At 37.3% G+C, this 18,585-nt stretch overlaps 1 protein-coding gene across 5 annotated transcripts in view; it reads left to right on the top strand.

Annotated features, from left to right (window-relative positions):
* The first annotated feature begins 810 nt into the window (after positions 1-810).
* The window catches only part of atp9b (ATPase phospholipid transporting 9B), a 44,342-nt gene continuing 26,567 nt past the window's right edge, over positions 811-18,585 (top strand). For 4 of the 5 annotated variants that reach the window (XM_085395652.1, XM_085395653.1, XM_085395654.1 and 1 more), the window contains exons 1-8: positions 811-934; positions 9,134-9,307; positions 13,227-13,377; positions 14,508-14,621; positions 14,880-14,988; positions 15,580-15,638; positions 16,559-16,610; positions 17,898-17,992. In XM_085395652.1, the coding sequence (XP_085251778.1) occupies positions 855-934; positions 9,134-9,307; positions 13,227-13,377; positions 14,508-14,621; positions 14,880-14,988; positions 15,580-15,638; positions 16,559-16,610; positions 17,898-17,992 (834 nt within the window). In that variant the 5' untranslated portion in view covers positions 811-854. Of the gene's footprint in view, positions 935-1,349; positions 1,422-9,133; positions 9,308-13,226; positions 13,378-14,507; positions 14,622-14,879; positions 14,989-15,579; positions 15,639-16,558; positions 16,611-17,897; positions 17,993-18,585 lie in introns of all 5 variants that reach the window. The other variant, XM_085395657.1, reaches the window with a different exon arrangement.

The raw sequence follows: 18,585 nt of genomic DNA, 5'->3' as shown, positions 1-18,585 counted from the left end.
CACAGCCAAGAATAAGCTTTTTCATTTACTTTTATCTCTTTCAGCAAGGATTTTTTTTTTTTGGCAAACAATAAAATGGCCCTCATAAACTAACAGCTTTAACAAACTGATTCTTTAGCTTGACTATATTTTATCATTTTAGTAGAACTGCAAAGCTACGTCTGAAGTTTTCAATTAAATCTAAAAACAACCATCAGTAATAATAATAATAATAATAATAATAATAATTGTAGTATTTAAACAGGTCAATGAGTTGTGTTATCTGTAATTATTTAAATCAAAGAAAATAACAGAAAAGTAAGTCAGCAGTCAACACTAGATTTCATAAAGGGAGACCATGTCAGCCAGTTTCAAATCAAAACTTTAGGAACAAAATAAAGGCGTATATTTTGTTAAGTAGTTTCTATAAATTCGGATTAGAACAGCTGCTTCTCAAATAATTTCAAAATCATATGCAAAATGCAAAATATACCACCTATTAAAGGTATCGTATCATCCTCCAAAGTCTTATTTTAGCGTAAGCTATATTTATTATTTCACTACACTGATTAAATCCGCGTGCAACCTTCGGTTACATCTTGAAAGCGCAGTTTTCGCATTGCTACATTCAGAAAAAGCCCACTTTGTTTATTTTTGTTTGTTTTTTTTGTTTTTTTTGCACACACGCTGCGCAAAACAAGCGTTGCGTGAGATGAACCCCCCGCCCACCCAGTTTGTGCTCTCTAATCTTAAATTAGTGAAGCAATTTTTTCCTGGCTTGACATTCATCACTACGACATTTTTAAATGCCACGCGAATGCAGCACAAATCCCTACGCTTTTTGCGTGGCATCGCATAGGTACTGCCCAGCCAAGATGGCTGACAGCATCCCGTTAAATCCGGTGCGGAAGAACTCGAAGAGAATCCCGTATTACAACTCAGCCAGGCTTTCAAGGTATGGACGGGGTAGCTGAGCTGTTTTTTCTGTCTCGCACTAAAGCGACAGTCTTGTTGTCTGACACGTTTATGTGTTTTTGCTTTGCTTTTGCTTCCCGGGGCTCGTGCTTGTTAGCTTGTTTTGCTAGTAGTGCTGTTGACAGCTCATTAGCGGTTTCTGCTTTGACAGCTGTTTGATTTTATCACACCGCCCCAGGTAAAGCTAGAAACCTGCGCAATATGTGCTTTTGCTTTTTTACAAGTTCCATAATTCAGCCTGTCAGTGTAGCATATGTTAGTGATAGTTATCTGCTGTGTTCCCTCGGGCTTTTCATTTAAAGTCACATGATAGCTGTGCTGGCGTACTACGTCACATGATATATGAAGATAGTTACTTTCTGTAGTCGTGATTCACCATCTTGCTCATCTTTCAGAATGGAGGAAGATGAGCTAACACAGTCCTCAGGGTGAGGAATGGACAGGAAGCGAAGTAGGCGCATAACAAGGTACTTGTAGTTCAAGAGCATCCACAGCAAATAGCTTTGGGTCATGTTAACGTATAGGCAAGTGGCTAATTAAAGGTGGAAGGTAAAACCTCGACCCCTGCAGGGTTAGAATTTGGTGGCCAAGTTAAGATTTAAGTAGAAAATGTCCTAGTATGTTTCACGTCCACTTGTCTCCTTTGGTCACGGCAAAAATAATAAAAATTTCTCTTCTTCCTGTGGTGAAAAACATCTAGTGATCTTCTTTAGGATGACAATGCCTCCACCCATAGGGCACAAGGATTGGCTGGTTAGTTTAATGAGTATTAGAATGTTATAGTTTCAATAACACAAGATTACAACCTAGTTGAATTCCTATGGTAGATTTTTGAGTGCTGTACACCACTGTAATCAAGTAATCAAAACAGGGACTTGTATAAAAATCTAAAGCTAAACTAAAGGTTTTCTAGTAGTACATGATGGTTTAGCAGTTTAAGATGCCTTATGGGCTGAGAAACAGAGAGGTACTGCTTGCTAATACAAGACAGGTATGCCGTAGTGAAAAGACTGCTTTATCTTTATCTTATTTCTTTTTTTTTTCTTTTCTTTTTTTTTTTTTTTTTTTTTTTACACTAATAGGGACCACATTTTACAAAAAACATCAAGTTGTGGTGGAAAGGATTAAAACTTAAGTGAAACCATAAATGGGTCAGTAAAGTGTTTACTGAGGGTACAGGTTAAGGGTACAGGTCAATTTATCATTCATCAAACAAAGTAAACAGAATTTTCCAGCCTTCTTTTTCAGTGAGCTTCAGTCATTGATGACAGACTGCCTAAATCAAAGTCTGAAACTTGTTGCTCCGAGGTGCCAACAGCAGCACTAACATTACAATGCAATAACAGTGACAAAACATTATATGTAGCAACACAGTTTAAATCAACTGTAAGCAAAAAAAAAAAGTGGCCTAGGTAGTGTTTTTAATGGGAATTTTAAGTCAAACTATAACATAAATGCTTTATCCTTTAGTTCAACAATAACTAAATCAAATAAACCATGCAACATCTCAGGAGCCTCCACAGTATTGAAATTAAAATATATTTTATACTTGGGGATGTTGTGTCTTGGGTCAGACTTATCAGCCAGTTGCTTAAAACCCTACTTTTCCACTAGCTCTTCCTGTCATATGAAGTGCAACTAGTGAGTGCTCCAGTGAGTCATTTGTTTACTTTTGGGTCACTCCTCACCAGCTGCTATTATCTCGTCTTTCATAGCCTGGTTTTACTGGATGGTGTGTTTTTTGCTTCAAGTGGAGAAACGAGTTTGTTTCCACCTTTAGCAGAGACAGTTTTCTTGCTTATTCTGCAAAGCATTGTGCTTTTTTTTTTTTTTTGGAGGCTGTTGAAGTAGTTCGTTTCTAAAATGTCGTCAGAGGCTGATATGTGGCTCTTGCTGTCAGAGATGTCTGGGCTACACTTGTTGTTGTTCGCACTAAGTATTGTAAACACCTGGCACAGCTCTATCCTTGATATCACATTAATGACACATTTTTATAATGTAAAAATATGTACCCCATATTATTGTGGAAGGTGGCACAACCTTAGAAGGATTGTATTGTCCCATGTGCACACATAAATCACAGACCTCAGCAACTGTAAAAGGTGTTTTGTAGTGGGTGGTAGTAATGTGCAATTCAACTGCAGTATATTAAAAGGCAAAAGTATTCAGTTTTATATACAAGGAGTGCAGAATTATTAGGCAAATGAGTATTTTGTCTACATCATCCTCTTCACGCATGTTGTCTTACTCCAAGCTGTATAGGCTCGAAAGCCTACTACCAATTAAGCATGTTAGGGGATGTGCATTTTCATTCAAAATAGTCAACAGGGTCGCAAGAAGCGTGTGGGAAAAACCAAGGCGCAAAATAACTGCCCATGAACTGAGAAAAGTCAAGCGTGCAGCTGCCAAGATGCCACTTGCCACCAGTTTGGCCATATTTCAGAGCTGCAACATCACTGGAGTGCCCAAAAGCACAAGGTGTGCAATACTCAGAGACATGGCCAAGGTAAGAAAGGCTGAAAGACGACCACCACTGAACAAGACACACAAACTGAAACGTCAAGACTGGGCCAAGAAATATCTCAAGGCTGGTTTTTCTAAGGTTTTATGGACTGATGAAATGAGAGTGAGTCTTGATGGGCCAGATGGATGGGCCCGTGGCTGGATTGGTAAAGGGCAGAGAGCTCCAGTCCGACTCAGACGCCAGCAAGGTGGAGGTGGAGTACTGGTTTGGGCTGGTATCATCAAAGATGAGCTTGTGGGGCCTTTTCGGGTTGAGGATGGAGTCAAGCTCAACTCCCAGTCCTACTGCCAGTTTCTGGAAGACACCTTCTTCAAGCAGTGGTACAGGAAGAAGTCTGCATCCTTCAAGAAAAACATGATTTTCATGCAGGACAATGCTCCATCACACGCGTCCAAGTACTCCACAGCGTGGCTGGCAAGAAAGGGTATAAAAGAAGAAAAACTAATGACATGGCCACCTTGTTCACCTGATCTGAACCCCATTGAGAACCTGTGGTCCATCATCAAATGTGAGATTTACAAGGAGGGAAAACAGTACACCTCTCTGAACAGTGTCTGGGAGGCTGTGGTTGCTGCTGCACGCAATGTTGATGGTGAACAGATCAAAACACTGACAGAATCATGGATGGCAGGCTTTTGAGTGTCCTTGCAAAGAAAGGTGGCTATATTGGTCGCTGATTTGTTTTTGAATGTCAGAAATGTATATTTGTGACTGTGGAGATGTTATATTGGTTTCACTGGTAAAAATAAATAATTGAAATGGGTATATATTTGTTTTTTGTTGAGTTGCCTAATAATTATGCACAGTAACAGTCACCTGCACACACAGATATCCCCCTAAAATAGCTAAAACTAAAAACTACTTCCAAAAACATTCAGCTTTGATATTAATGATTAATTATTCCTCAAAAATACAACTTGCCTAATAATTCTGCACTCCCTGTAGTTGCAGTTCACAACAGTAATCTCCTCAAGGCATTTACATTCAAGGGTAAAAAACCATATGATATTACAAATAAAACCCCACCAATCAGATCCCTTATGGTTAACACTTGGCGACAGTAGGAAGGTAGAACTCCTTTTTAATAGGAACAGATATCCAGCAGAACCAGCAAGGGGCATCTATCTGCTGTGACGGACTCGAAGGGTGAGGGGATGGTACCTCACTGAAAGAAAAATGGTAGAGTTGTATCTAGCTTGCTTATTATGCCGATAAAATGGCTTGTATTCTGCCAGTGTAGCTCTGGCAGTTCATGTTAGACTGAGTCTATTTCTCTAAATTTGTCAGCACCAAGTCTAAAATAAAGAGCTTAGTTTCACTTGAAGTGCATCGAAGCAGAAACACCAGTGCACACCAGTGTAAAAACGCAAACGGCTATGTTGCCACGAGGGCAGGGATTCAGGACAGGACAATAAATCCCACTTTGTTTCTAAGACCTGTAAGTTGTGTCTAATTTTACTATATCTCCTACTATGGCTAAAAGTACATTTAAACTTGGACTTCCTGGGAAAATCCTCTGCCACGCTGAACTCGTTTCTCATGATAGTGATGAAATTAATGTGGCAGTTTATTGATCTCTGTAGAGGAATGATGAGAGCTGATTTTCTCAAACTGTTCCAAAGCATTTGTCCTGAAGCTGATGGAGAATGCTTTCCCACTGACACTCTGAGCAACTGTTGGCAACACCGTCAACGCTGCACCGGAGAGGCAGAAAACATTTTTACAAAGCAGCCCACGTTTCCCACAGGCTTGAGTTATTATGTAATCAGATGTGGGTGTTCCATCGCAAGAAACACTGGCTAATAATCCACTTTTTTTTTTTTTTTTTTAGCAAGTTCGAATGGTGTGTAAACATATCGCACATTTTGGTAACAGTGAAACATTTCTCAGATCATATGACTCAAAGCTTTGAGCACAATATTTACAGTTTAACACTACTACCTTTATGTTTATAGATCTGTCTAAAACAGTCTTTTTTTTCTTATCCTCTTTAACAGTTCATCTCCCTGCATATTGTCATTCAATCAGTGTTTGTTTAGTTATAACTTGAGAAATCTGTGTATCTGTATCGACTGTTCTGCTCATCAGGTTCAGACTTGGCATAGCTGGGTCTTTGGCTATGAAGGGAAGGATTTGGGGTATGTGACCAATGCAAGTGTCCTTGGATGCAGTGCTCTAAAAAAAACAAAAAAAACACTGCTTACTCTGAAGGTGGTGATGCTATGCACAGGATGTGTGCTGATTGAAAGATTTGCTTGAACAAACAATGGATTGACAGCAGAGTTCACCATGAAGGGGAAAAAGTGTGAAAAGAATCAAAGGTCAAAAATAAAGAAGTACAAATGGTGTTTGGAGTGAACTGTCCTGGTGGTTTTGAACATTTGGTTTCTTTGTATGTTTTCACTTCTGTAATCAAAAGAAACACCCAAAACAAACAAAAAGTAGCCAGTAGTAGTTGTATTTTTGACATAACCATTGATGACAACACACTGATGCAACATGCGGATACTAGTCTGCAAAGCTCTGTGTAGGATCAATACACAACCTTTACAAGACACTGAAGTGCAGTGCTGAGTGTGTGAAGTCATTTGAATGAACAGGTCTTACTTTTGTTTCTCACTAGAAGTTGTTCTTGAATGTCAGTATTTCCCCTACAGTGACAGCAGCCATGTGTTTGACTGTGCTTGTGAAGATATTGAATGAAAATCTTGCATTCCCAAGTCTCAGAACCTTAATTTTGGACATGACAACTAAATGCCAAAATCCTGACTTAAATCTTAAATTTTAACCCTAAAAAAAACTCTTTTCTTAGGTTTGTTCTTTCTGATAGTAATAAACTCAAACGGGTTCTTGCAAATACAGCTGAACATAAATGTATTTAGTTTAGTGCCTCATGCTATAAAAAGGCTCCTGAGATCATGCTGCAAATCCAGGACATTTGTTGGTGTTACAGTTTATCAAACTTCTTTAGGGATTTAATCCATCCATCAGCAGGCCTGCAATACTAAATACCTTCACTCACTTATGTTATTTTAATAAGCAGTTTATATTTTCAATAGCCGTAATCACTCAAACACATTTGGTATGTGTATGCATGTAACTGGACTTTTAAAATAATAACTTAGTGTGTGTGTGTTTGTTTGTGTTTTTAGTGGACATCTATAAATTGTTGCTACAAAAATGAACTGGGTTACACTCTTATATGACAATTAAAAATTAATTGCTTGCAGCTGAACTTCATTACTATATAGAGACAGAGTTATTTAGCTTACCTTCATTTAACAGAAAGAGTAGGATACTCATTTTGGTGTTTTAAAAAAAGTAAATGCCATATTCATGAACCCCCCTGTTGTAGTCCCTTAGAATAAATGGCACCTCCTTTTGATGCTCAAAGTGCCAAAAGAAAACTTTGAACAACTCAGGAGAACTTTCTTCTCATTATGACTCAGTTATTTGAAAATGATCAGGATGTTGTATGAGGAACTTTATTTTTTGTACCAAACTATATGTGATAAGCACTTTGCTGTGCAGAAATATGGGTGTATCATGACAGGATATAAGCATGAACAGATTCCTGTTTGGCTAAGTTACAGCATTTGTTACCGGCATGTTTCTCTTGGCTCAGATGTTGTTGGACTTACAAAAAAAAGCGCTGCAATTTTTTTTTTTTTTTTTTTTTTTTTTTTTTTTTTTTTTTTTTTGGTTCAAAATCTCATATAAATGAAACAAACTTTAAGATTAGTTCTACCAAATTTTATTTGACAGAAAATACTTTTTTTTTTTTTTTTTTTTAAATGATAAATAAAGAAACAAATACTATAAGCATGTGGGGGGGAAATGGTCTGGACTGTGATCTGTCCAAACTGTGATTTTTAGAAGTGAGGAACCAAAACAAATACATTAACTGGTAGTAGTTGCTACACAAGAAATAATTATAACAAATATTTGTTTTATGATTTGTATGATGAATTTTACTCTTGTAAAATTTCTATTTCTATTTGTGGTGAGGCTGAATTGTGTTAATAGGGTTGTATTTTATGGAAAACACCATCATCATAGAGGGTGTTGATTTTGTGGAGACAATGAAGTGAATGTATAAACCAGCCAAGCCTGGTGGTGCACACCTTCTTCCCTTGTTCAGAAACAGAGCTTTGGGAGTTTCTGTTCATATGGGTTATAAATAGGTAACAGGTTGTTTTGTAGCAGAAAGTCCTACAAGTGGCATTATCTCCGGTCCTTCAACTAAAGTTGCAGACGCTCTCAGCTCAAACAAAGTCTGGCTACAGCAGGCGTCTAAATGTTTTACTGCTGGGGAGGGCCGCATCTGTGAGTTTGGACCTTAAGCTCTTAATCCTGCTCATGCTACGTTTGCTTGCGCGCATGTCCACGTTTATTTATTTATTTTCAATAAAGGACACTCTTGTACAGTGGAGTGACCTTTCAGTCTGCTTATATTGTATTTTTTTTTCTGAATGTATTTGATAAAAATAAGTTCTGGTTTCTAAAATGAGATTTGAAGTTTAATTTTAAAAAAATCTAAGCAAAACACAAACCTCCCCAAATGTTAAAATTGAATGATGTTAAATTTGAATTAATTCAGATTTGTTTGTTAGGTTTTTTTTTTTTGGTTTTTTTTTAGTACAGTAAATTTTATTTACTCAGAACATCCACCTCAGTATAATACATGGAAGATCAGTACTTGTATGTGACATTGATCAGAAAAATGTTATTAATCTTTTCAGCTTTATTTTGCCTGTTGCTGATATGAGACTCTGAATCTTTTACTGCTATATTTAATTGGCATCCTCATTTTCATCACGTAATCTGGCAACGTCACTATAAATATTATTGAGGTCATTGCAGGGTTGACGTGACCACAATGTGTTTTTTGTTTTTTTTTCTTATAAGAATCTAGACATTTATTAGAGAGCGTCTCATGAATAAGGTAGTATATCTTCTCAACGGTGTTTTTAGTGTTTATTATGTGAAAGTGCTGTTGGCTCTGCCCTTCTAACTAGCTTTAATCTTGGCTTTTCTCACTGAATCTTGCACATCTTGTACTTTGAAGTGCTTTTTTAGTATTTATTTATTTTTTTACCTTGAGATTTCCTTAAGTATAAAGTTGGTCATAGATGCTGTTACTTGTTCACACTGCATATATATATATTGTTTTTGCGATTTAAGATTAAAAAGGTTGAGTTTAATGTAATGAATAGAGTACTTTTTTCTTTTTTTAAACTAGTAAAGTGAACTTTGACAGTTTTTTTTCAAAATTTATTTATTTTTAGTACAGTCTCAGCAGAGAATGTGAATACTTAAGACCTTATTCATTTGTGTTTTTGGACACAATCTGAACACAAGTTTTTTTTTTTTTTTTTTGCCACTCACGTCAGGGACCACAGATTGAGTTGTACACATCAGACTTCATGTGCAGTGGTTGGCACAGTTATGAGATGCTGAATTTTACAACTAAAACAAATGAAAACACTGTTACAAAAAGGAATGAAGCACAAGAGTTGCTTTATCGTGTTGTCATAATTTTATATTTAAATTGTTTATCCATTTCAGCATGTTTCTAAAATTGTTCTCCAACACACATACTTACCCTCGTTCAAAGTAACTGAGTCTTCCTAACACAGCTTACTGTTCTTTCAGATACTCTTTAGAAGATGAGCCCTCTAACTTGGATGAAATGCCCCTGATGATGTCGGAGGAAGGCTTTGAGAATGACGAGAGCGACTACCAGACTCTACCCCGGGCCAGAGTCAATCAGAGACAGAGTGGCCTCGCCTGGTTCCTCCTGGGAGGATGGAAAGTCCTGTGTGGGAGGTACCTCTGCACCATTGTTGTTAATATGTTGATTTAATGATTTTTTTATAGTGACGGTTTAGGCAAAATATTGATAGTTTACATTTTGGGTTTATGTATCTGGGTGTTTTCTGATTATTCACTCAAGCCCTGCTATTTTTTAATAGGAAAATTCAATGAAAGCATTTTAAAGCAAAAATAGATTAACCATGTTTTTAGTGAAGTTTCTATTTCTGACCTCTGCTGCAACCACATATTTTTTACCTTCTGCCAAACACTGCACCACCTTCTTGTATGTTTTCTAAATAAACTTAAAGGAACCTGTAATATAAGTTTCTAGCAATTAGACTACTTGAATAATATTTGTAATAGAAGCTTGTCCATAACAGATCTGTAAACACACAAAAATAGATTGCAAGTTCACTCTGGGATATAAAATGGATTGTGCTTGTAGCCCAGTAGTCTTTGCTAAATAACATATTTTCATAGCAAAATACTCGGATATGTTTTGCCAAATGCTTTACTGATGTCGCCTTATTTTTAATCTACAGACTAGAGTAGTCCAACTGGACATTTAACATTTCCGAGAGTCTTTCTGTAAATGCAAGCGTATTGTATAATGTCAGCAAGCATGCTTGTGATGATCAGTTTGGATTTCAAACGCACCGGTAGCTGTGCATGAAGTGCAAAGAGAGGATAAGGGCATGTTTTTTTGGTCGGGTTCCTCGATGCGCACCATCAGTCCAAAAAGATTTTCAGGTCAAACAGAACAGGGTGGTTTATCCGACTAATGATTTATTTGACAGGTTTTGCCCTCTAACGACGCTCCTTTCAGGCTAAGAGGACTGTTTGTTTGTGTACATTTATAAACACTTGTTTGTGTAGTACTCCAGTGCCCAAAACGTAACATTCACCGCTGCTGCAATTTCATAGCATATTCGGTTTTCAGTTCAGTTTTGTTGGTAGTGGTACGTGTCCAATTGAAGCTGCATATTGATCCCCCTCCCCATCCCCCCACTAATGAACAAATCGGATTTTTCACAGCTGACCAGTTTGATGCTTTCCAGTAATTTTATGTGTGCATAGTGTGGGATTATAAAACACAAATAATTCACAGTGAATAAGCCCCGACTGTTCAAATGGCATATTATTTGAATAGCATTCATTTGCTCAAATAATCGCTCTTATGAATCTGGACTCAGAGTGCACAGAGACAGAGAACGTCGAGGCCAATACAAACAGGACTTTTTACCAAAGTTGATTTATTTAGTTTCATGTTTTGCCAAGTTGCTTAAAATGTGGAAAAGCCAAGCCGTTCAGCATGACGGTATACACTGACACTCTCCCCTCTTTCCCCCCAGGTGCCAGTTTAGGTCATGCTCAGATCACGCTGCTCTCATTGAAATTTACCCGCACACTATGCCACTGTTTGCGTTTGATATCAGATATGGGAGATAAGCCCCCATTGTAGTCATTACCAGGTTGATGGAAAGTCACTTACTTTTTGAAAAGTAAATGTCAATCTGAACCCGTCTGTCGTTATTGAGTTTTGATAATATGGTGGTAATGATGTTAGTGCATACAAGCAGAAATGGACTAGGGGTAAAACTACAAACTGCATATAAAAGTCAAGTTGTTACATCTGCTGCTGTGTTGGCATTTGTTAACTGTGGAGGTGCAACACATAAACATAAATATCGGCTTCTCAGTGCTCAGTACCAAACTAATAAAATATTAAAAATGGAAGTTCAGTAAAAGTAAGGCACAGGCACGCGTGTCAGTCGAAGCAACGCTCCACTATTTTTAAGCCTTGATAGTATCCAAAAATTATTCAGTGTGGAGTTGTTATGATGGAGGAAATTACCAATTGTACCAGATTGCAAACTTACATTTTAACATGTATGTCATGGGAATTGATTCACTTTTTGAATCAGCCCCAAGTGGCCACTGGTAGAACTGCAGTTTTTAGCTTTTTTTATGTTGCCTTCTTTTTAACCTCAGAGGTTGCTGTTTGGGTAAAACTAACAAAACTAATGTGTGTCAACCAATTTCATGCAGTAGTTTGGTTATATACATGCAACATGTTTGACTCTTAAGCTTAAATTGATTATCCAGCTCTGAACTTGTCTGACTTTTAACATAATTAGCAAGGGATTTCCCACCAGGAGAGATGCTAACCTTTTTAGATGATTCATAGCGTTAAAAGCAAAGGACCTCTTTATACAAGTGGGTCAAAAAAAAGCCTTGAAGATCTAATTTACACTGATGAGACCTGGAATATAAATCACATCAGTACTGTAGGACGCAGCAGAACACAGCTGTGAGGCTCCATGGCTACTAATGGTTTAACAGCTGAGAACGTTAATGAGAATGAATAAACCAATTTGAAGTGGACGTCACGGTTGCGTCACTGTAGTTGCAGAAAAACAGGAAACTGGTGAAAGATGCAAGAAAACTGGTGAATCTAAGGAAAAAGTAAAAATGTCTTTTTCTGCTTCTTTATTTATTGCAGAATATAAATGAAGAGAATAAGATGGCCTGCTGTTTGGTTCGTGTTTGCAGTTTGGATAAGAATTGTTTTTCTTTTATATATAGTATTTTTTTTTTTATATATGTTTACACACACAGTTGCTGTTGAATTGTGAGTTATTGATATTTATAGAGCTAGTTGAGTCTCTCTATCGCTCACATTTGTATTACTAATGTAAATTTTTGTTTCATTTTTAAGGGAAGACAGTTGTGTTGTCTCAATGTATCAGCAGCAGCCATACCATCCTCTCCCATTGCACAACCCCCTCATTTAAATGAACATGTTTGAATAGACATATTCACTCAGTGTGCACCACTGTTGCCACAAAGAAGCTGGCTTTACTTTGGAAACCCCCACCTCCAGTTACAAAAGCCCAATGGATTACCACATGTACTGATCTAATTAGTAGGGAGCTATTAGTGGCGTTACTGCACAGTGCTAGAGCTGGCACTGTTTAAGCATTGTAAGCAAGGAAGGGCAAAATCACAGATTTGCTTTAATTGCTTTTTCTATGTATTGCTTAAATTTGTATCCTGTGTTGTGCAAACTCGACAGAGATCCTCAAAGTCGTGTATTACCACAGAGTTTATTTTCTGTTTATTGGTTATATTTTTATCTTTATTATTTTAAGCTCTATGTGTCCGGAGAAAATTTTGAGAATTTGTGACATCAATAATGATTTAAAAACAAACTCGCGCAGTTACAGAGTGATTACTGAAATGTAAGAAGGCTGAAAATACGTTTTAGACTCTGGTTGCTGTGACAAATATTAAGTTGAATTTTAGGTTTTCAAAAATGTTTTTTCTTATTTTGAAAAAATCATATTCTGCGCAGGTTCTGGTTGGTAATCTGTTAAAATGTTACTAAAGCTGTCAGGCAGTTGTAGTAAAGTGTAAAAAAGTAAAATAAGGAGAAGTTTAATGATTAATTTGTTAATCTTTTTCAAGCTGCATATTTTTTCAATAGCCTTACCGATGCTCCTTTTTTTTTTTTTTTTTTTTTAAATAAAGTCACTACAGCGCATTTTATTACTTGGATGCCCTTTTCTTGCACCATCTACTTCTCCTTCATCCCTTTACCACAACCCATATATTACAAATATTGACAGTCAGTATGTTTCTTTAAAAATACAGAATGGTTTCCAAAAAGCCCTTGAAGCAGTGTGTAGCTCACCACATGCTAACATTAAAACCTGAAAAAATAAACTGTTTTATATATGTAAGATGTTTCCTTTTAATCATCTGTTAAATTTATTTTGTGACCTAGTGTGGAACTTTCTGACTCCCCTGGTACAAAAAAATATCCCCAAAAAGCCATAAAGGCAGTTCTGTCTTGTTGTTGTAATTTTTGCTTTTTTTTTTTTTTTTTTTTTGGTCTGTTTTTAATCATATTGACATCTTCTTTTGTAAGCTGCTGTGACTGTCTGGCTCATATATGTCGGAGGAAGAAGGAGCTGAAGGCAAGGACAGTTTGGCTCGGCTGCCCTGAGAAGTGTGAAGAGAAGTACCCCAAAAATGCCATCAAAAACCAGAAATACAACATCATCACCTTTGTGCCTGGGGTGAGTGGCAGTAGCTCCCACACAACCTGTAGCCTGCTTCAAATGAACTGTCTTGCTTTGGTAACTGAATTCGCATTTCGTGCCCTGATCTTTGCTCTTAACGCAGCAGTTTTTCCTTTTATCGAGTCCATGCTCCCAGTCTTTATAGTGTCTACAGTACAAATTCATCCTTTCAGTTGAAATCAGTCATTTATTTTCACTGATTAACAGACTGTAATGCACAGGAGCTTTCACTGGATCTCATTGTTAACTATTCTGTCATTAAGTTAAGGGTTTACTCTGTAGGGAACAATAGAGATCCATCAGAGTAACTTATTAAAAAGCAAATGGTTCCTTGATTAAGAGGGCTGCCTTCAGCCCAGGCCATTAAATGTCAACTGTCTATTAGAGACGTAGATATTCTCGTCGACGGTGAACAAAACGGCTGTTTTTCTCCCTCCACTTTGAATTATTAAATACACACGAATTGAGTTAGCAGTATGCATTTTCCCCTAAAGGTCAGGAGGTTCATTAACTGTAGAGCGTCGTGCATTGATCCCATTGTCTCTGATAATCTGTGACTAGACACTGGACTCTCATTATTGCAAACATTATTCAAAATTTGACCTTAGATGACTAGAATACTGCGATCTCCCTGGTGATAGCTGGCACATTAGCAAAGAAGCTTGAGCCACTCACAAGAGCTACTTTGGTATGTGTAATATAAGAGCGTCTCTGGTGATTTCCACCTGAAATGGTATCTGATTGAGTCAACCTCATGTTGATTTATCAACACAATGCGCCTGTTTTCCTCCTTCATTTGAAGCTTTGGTCACGCAGTGCAGGATTATTCTTGAAAGTTTTAGGCACTGACATCGTACCTAGTTGCCCTTACATTTGAAATCTGCACCCTGCGTGCCATTTGAAACAGACGTTCTCAAAGTGTCAGAGTTTCCATTAGGTTAATGTAAAGTTAACAGCATTAACATGTATCTTGTTCCCTCTTGGAACGTGTACAGTAACCCATCCCGTCTGGTTTGTTTCTGCTGCTGCATCCTCTTTTATCTTGTCTGCAGCTGTCGTCATCTTTGACTCACCTTGCTGACATGTTCACTCACCTCGCTGAATCTTTGTCTTCTGTCCCCTCTCAGGTTCTCTACCAGCAGTTCAAGTTCTTCCTCAATCTTTATTTTCTAGTGGTGGCCTGCTCGCAGTTTGTGCCATCACTGAAAATCGGATACTTGTACACATATTGGGCACCTCTGGTAAATGTTTTTATGTATTTATTTTTGATCTATCAAGTTGTTTGCAACTAAATTAAATGTACAGTGAAGCCAAATTAGTCGTACTATTGGAATTCAGCAAGAGAATAAACCCATATTTTTCCACTTTTTACTATTGCAACAGTTTTAAGTGAGAACCTGCTCCAATTTGTTAATGTTAAGCAAATGCCAGTGTAGTTTAAATGAATGGATTTTATTATTGATAAAACTCCGTTTTTAAAGCACTCCTTTGTCGATCAGGGTTTTGTGCTAGCTGTCACAATGGTGCGGGAGGCTGTGGACGAAGTGAGACGTTATCAGCGAGACAAAGAGATGAACTCTCAACTCTACAGCAAACTGACAGTGAGAGGTTAGTGAGACAACTGAAAGAGACCTATTCACCTTCCACCTTATTCGTCTAGCTGTTTGCTGATATTATGAAGACTCTTATTCCAATGATTGAGGCTCCATGCAATTAAAAGATGGCTTTACACTTGCAACAGAAGTCATTCTTCTCACTGTAATTGCATTGAGTCTTTTTTTTTTTTTTCCTTCAAATTTATAAACACCTAAGATCTGTGCCTTGTGTTGATTGTAGCACTTCACAGCCACCGTGTACATATGTACATGTTTGCATGTAATCACAGTGAAAGAGGAAGGTTCTCAGCGGATATTGGGGTGGTTTAATTGAGAGTGACCTTCTATGTCATTGTTTTTGTCTGACTCTGACCAGAGATGAAAACAAAAGGGTATTACGTTATCAAGCTGGAGATAATCAATTAGAAGGTGAGAAGGGGGGAAAAAAGAGCAATAGCAAAAAGTGGGCTGTGGTTTTAAGAGTCGGCATCATTTCCATGGGCCAAAAATCAATATCTGCATTTTATTTCATGACATAATTTAGTTTGAAGGTATTTCAGAATACAAGTCTAGAGTCTTTCACAATTTCTGTGCTTTTCCTTAGGTAAAATTCAAGTGAAAAGTTCAGACATACAAGTTGGAGACCTGATCATCGTGGAGAAGGTAAATCTCTCCTGTCTTTACCTCTAGATACCGGAAGGATTCAGTTAGGTGTATTTGCTTGATAGGTGCTGATTTGACTCATTTTTTTTAAGCTATTTAAAATATATAAAATAGGAATTTGATAGTTTAGCCGACATTTTTGGAATTTATTTTCATATACGATGAAAAGATGTTTGTTTAAAAGTAAAAGCAACCACAAAAAAGGTTCTAAATCCTTCAAAACATTAGCTTGAGCTTATTTTATAAGCATTTGCATCTTTGCTAACAGGCAGATATTATAAAACAGATTAATGGATTTGATTTAAACAGTACGGTGGGAAATGTGTTTTATTTTTTTGAAACTTAAGATACATTCTCAATTCTAAAAATTTAATTAAAAATGATCAATTTGTGATGTTTGGTTCTAGGTCAATTCCAGCTCCAAATTTTTATTCTTGGACTCTTAATATTTTTTTTCCTTCTCTTCCTTTAATGCCACCCTGTCTTTCTAGACCACTTTCATCTGATTGGCTGCTATTCCCAAACAAATTGGTTTGTTTACTAGGAGTTGGTTTCTGTGCTCAAAACCCCAGAGCTGTGCACCTGAAATAACTGTCTGAGGGAAATCCTCTCTCACTGACATCAAACACAGCCAAGAGTATAAAAAAAAAAACTGTCTAAAACAGAGTGTTTAGGGTGAAACTTGTGCTTTTGGGTCCTTTCCTATACACCACTGTTACAGTGATATATGTGAAGTAAAATGGTGAAAAGCACACTAAGTCCATTTTAAAATTTTCATTGCTGTGCATTAGATTCACGTAAAGTGAAGTTCACGTCAGGGTATTGACCATATTTAATTATTCAGGACGATTTGGAGGGGATAGTGCTCAATGACACACCACCTTTAACATTTTCCTCCTTTCTTCTTCTTCTTTTCCTAGAACCAAAGGATTCCTGCAGATATGATTTTCCTGAGGACATCTGAAAAAACTGGTGAGCAGATGAACTCCGGGTCTGTTTTATTTTTTTATTTTTTTATTTTTATTTTTTTAATCAGCCATTGTAAAGCAGGACAAAATATGCTGGAGACGCAAGTAGATCAGCATTACCTGTACACACCTGTAACGGTATGTTTTCCAAAAAAATAACACAAAGAATGCTTACAGTTGAACTTTTGTGTTCTCTGTGGCAGTTCAGCCAGCTGAGTCAAGTGTATTTAGGTGAGAAATGTGACTTTTCCCTACACTTCTAGTCCTTTGACAAGTCACCCTGTGATTCATATGATTTGTTTGGGTGACTGACGATGCAAATTCTAATTAATCAATGAACTGCATCAGATCCTGGCTCTTTTCTGAGTGGCATCATTTCCATCAATCTTTGATATGTCAATAAGCTTGGCAGGAAGTTGTTGATGTCTTTGTCTCTAACTCACACGCCCACACACATCCACATAAAATAACATATTTCTCTTTCGCACACAGGCTCGTATATTTTGTCTTTCACATACTCATATACACCCTCACATCCCAGTGGTGTCACGTGAGAAGCTGACCTGCCATTACTGCAGAGGGAAAGCATGAATCATCCCACTTGTGTTAATGTTTTCCATGATACTTAACCCTCCAGGGATGGTTTATAGTTGCCCTTTTACCCTCTCTGTCAGATAGTTGCTCTCATCCATCAGTTTCATATGTAATATTGCCTCAGATCAATACAGGTCACCACTGCTCAATTTTTATCAGGCTTTGCGGTGTTCACAGCAACCACAGAGGCTTTCTGTTGTGCTACAGGTTCTGTATTAATGCTCAAGTTATTAGATTAAGACAATTTCTATGTGCTGCGAATATGTTTACGTTCTTTAGCACATGGTAATGTGGAAGCATGCTTTTCAAGCATGTTTTTTGGTTCAACAAAGCAGTCTCATGGTTTTGGCCTTTAATTGTTTAATCCACAGGATATACTTTTTAAACTTTGGTCACTGTCAGGTTTCTAAAAATGCAAATGTTAAAAAAGTCTATTGCTAATAAGTAATAACATTATAATGTGTGTTAAAACATGCAAAATGCCACAGAAAAATTGTCATTTTCAGAAGAAAAGCTTTTTGGATTAAACGTGAGTTATAATCTATTTGTCTTATATGGGAAAGTCAATTAACACAACAAACCAGTAAGCATGGCTACATGAATAAGTATCTGTACCCCACTTTCAGTGTGAAAGAGCAATGCAAAGTATGCAATCACAACAACTGTGCAGTCTTTGAGAGCTTTTGTGTTTTTCCAGGTTCGTGTTTTATCAGAACAGATCAGCTGGATGGAGAAACAGACTGGAAACTGAAAGTTGCTGTTGGCTGCACACAACGACTGCCAGCAGTAGGGGTATGGATACGTTAGTGAATCTCTGGTAACAAACTGTCTGTGAATGAGTGTTGAGTTATCACTAACAGCGCTGCTCATCGAATGTCTGTGCTGTGATGGAAACCTAATCACTGATGACAGACGGCAGGAACAGTCTGAACCTGACAGCAGCTTCCTTTAACTGGAGATGATACCCAACACTTCAGATTTGAGTTTTTGTTTTTTTGTTGCCACTTAATGCAATCAGATAATTAAAGTTTCAGCAAGTCATTTGATGATTGAGCCACGGCTTCTGTATTGGGTTTCAAGGCACCCGAAGATGGCACAAGCTGTCTTTAGTTGAGCCAGTTTTCGCGTTGTTAACACGCCTCGCTTTTATACTTCATTAAAAGATTGTTCATTTGCCAGAGAATATTAGGAGCTAAAGTAAATTGGTTTGATGCGCTTTCACAACAAGAAGGGTTGCTGACTGAATAGTTGAGGTCCTAACTAATCAAGTATGTCCCCCCATCTTACGTAGAAACTTTTATAATATAAGCACTAAATTATCATCATGTCTACACCCACTGAGAAGGTATAATAGTTTATATGTTCACAACTCCAGTAAAACATCT

Source organism: Rhamphochromis longiceps, linkage group LG22 (assembly GCF_057381845.1).
Source record: "Rhamphochromis longiceps isolate RC_006_pf linkage group LG22, R_longiceps_female_GT1.1, whole genome shotgun sequence".
Lineage (NCBI taxonomy): Eukaryota > Metazoa > Chordata > Actinopteri > Cichliformes > Cichlidae > Rhamphochromis > Rhamphochromis longiceps.
This window is presented reverse-complemented; position numbering and strand designations above follow the sequence as displayed.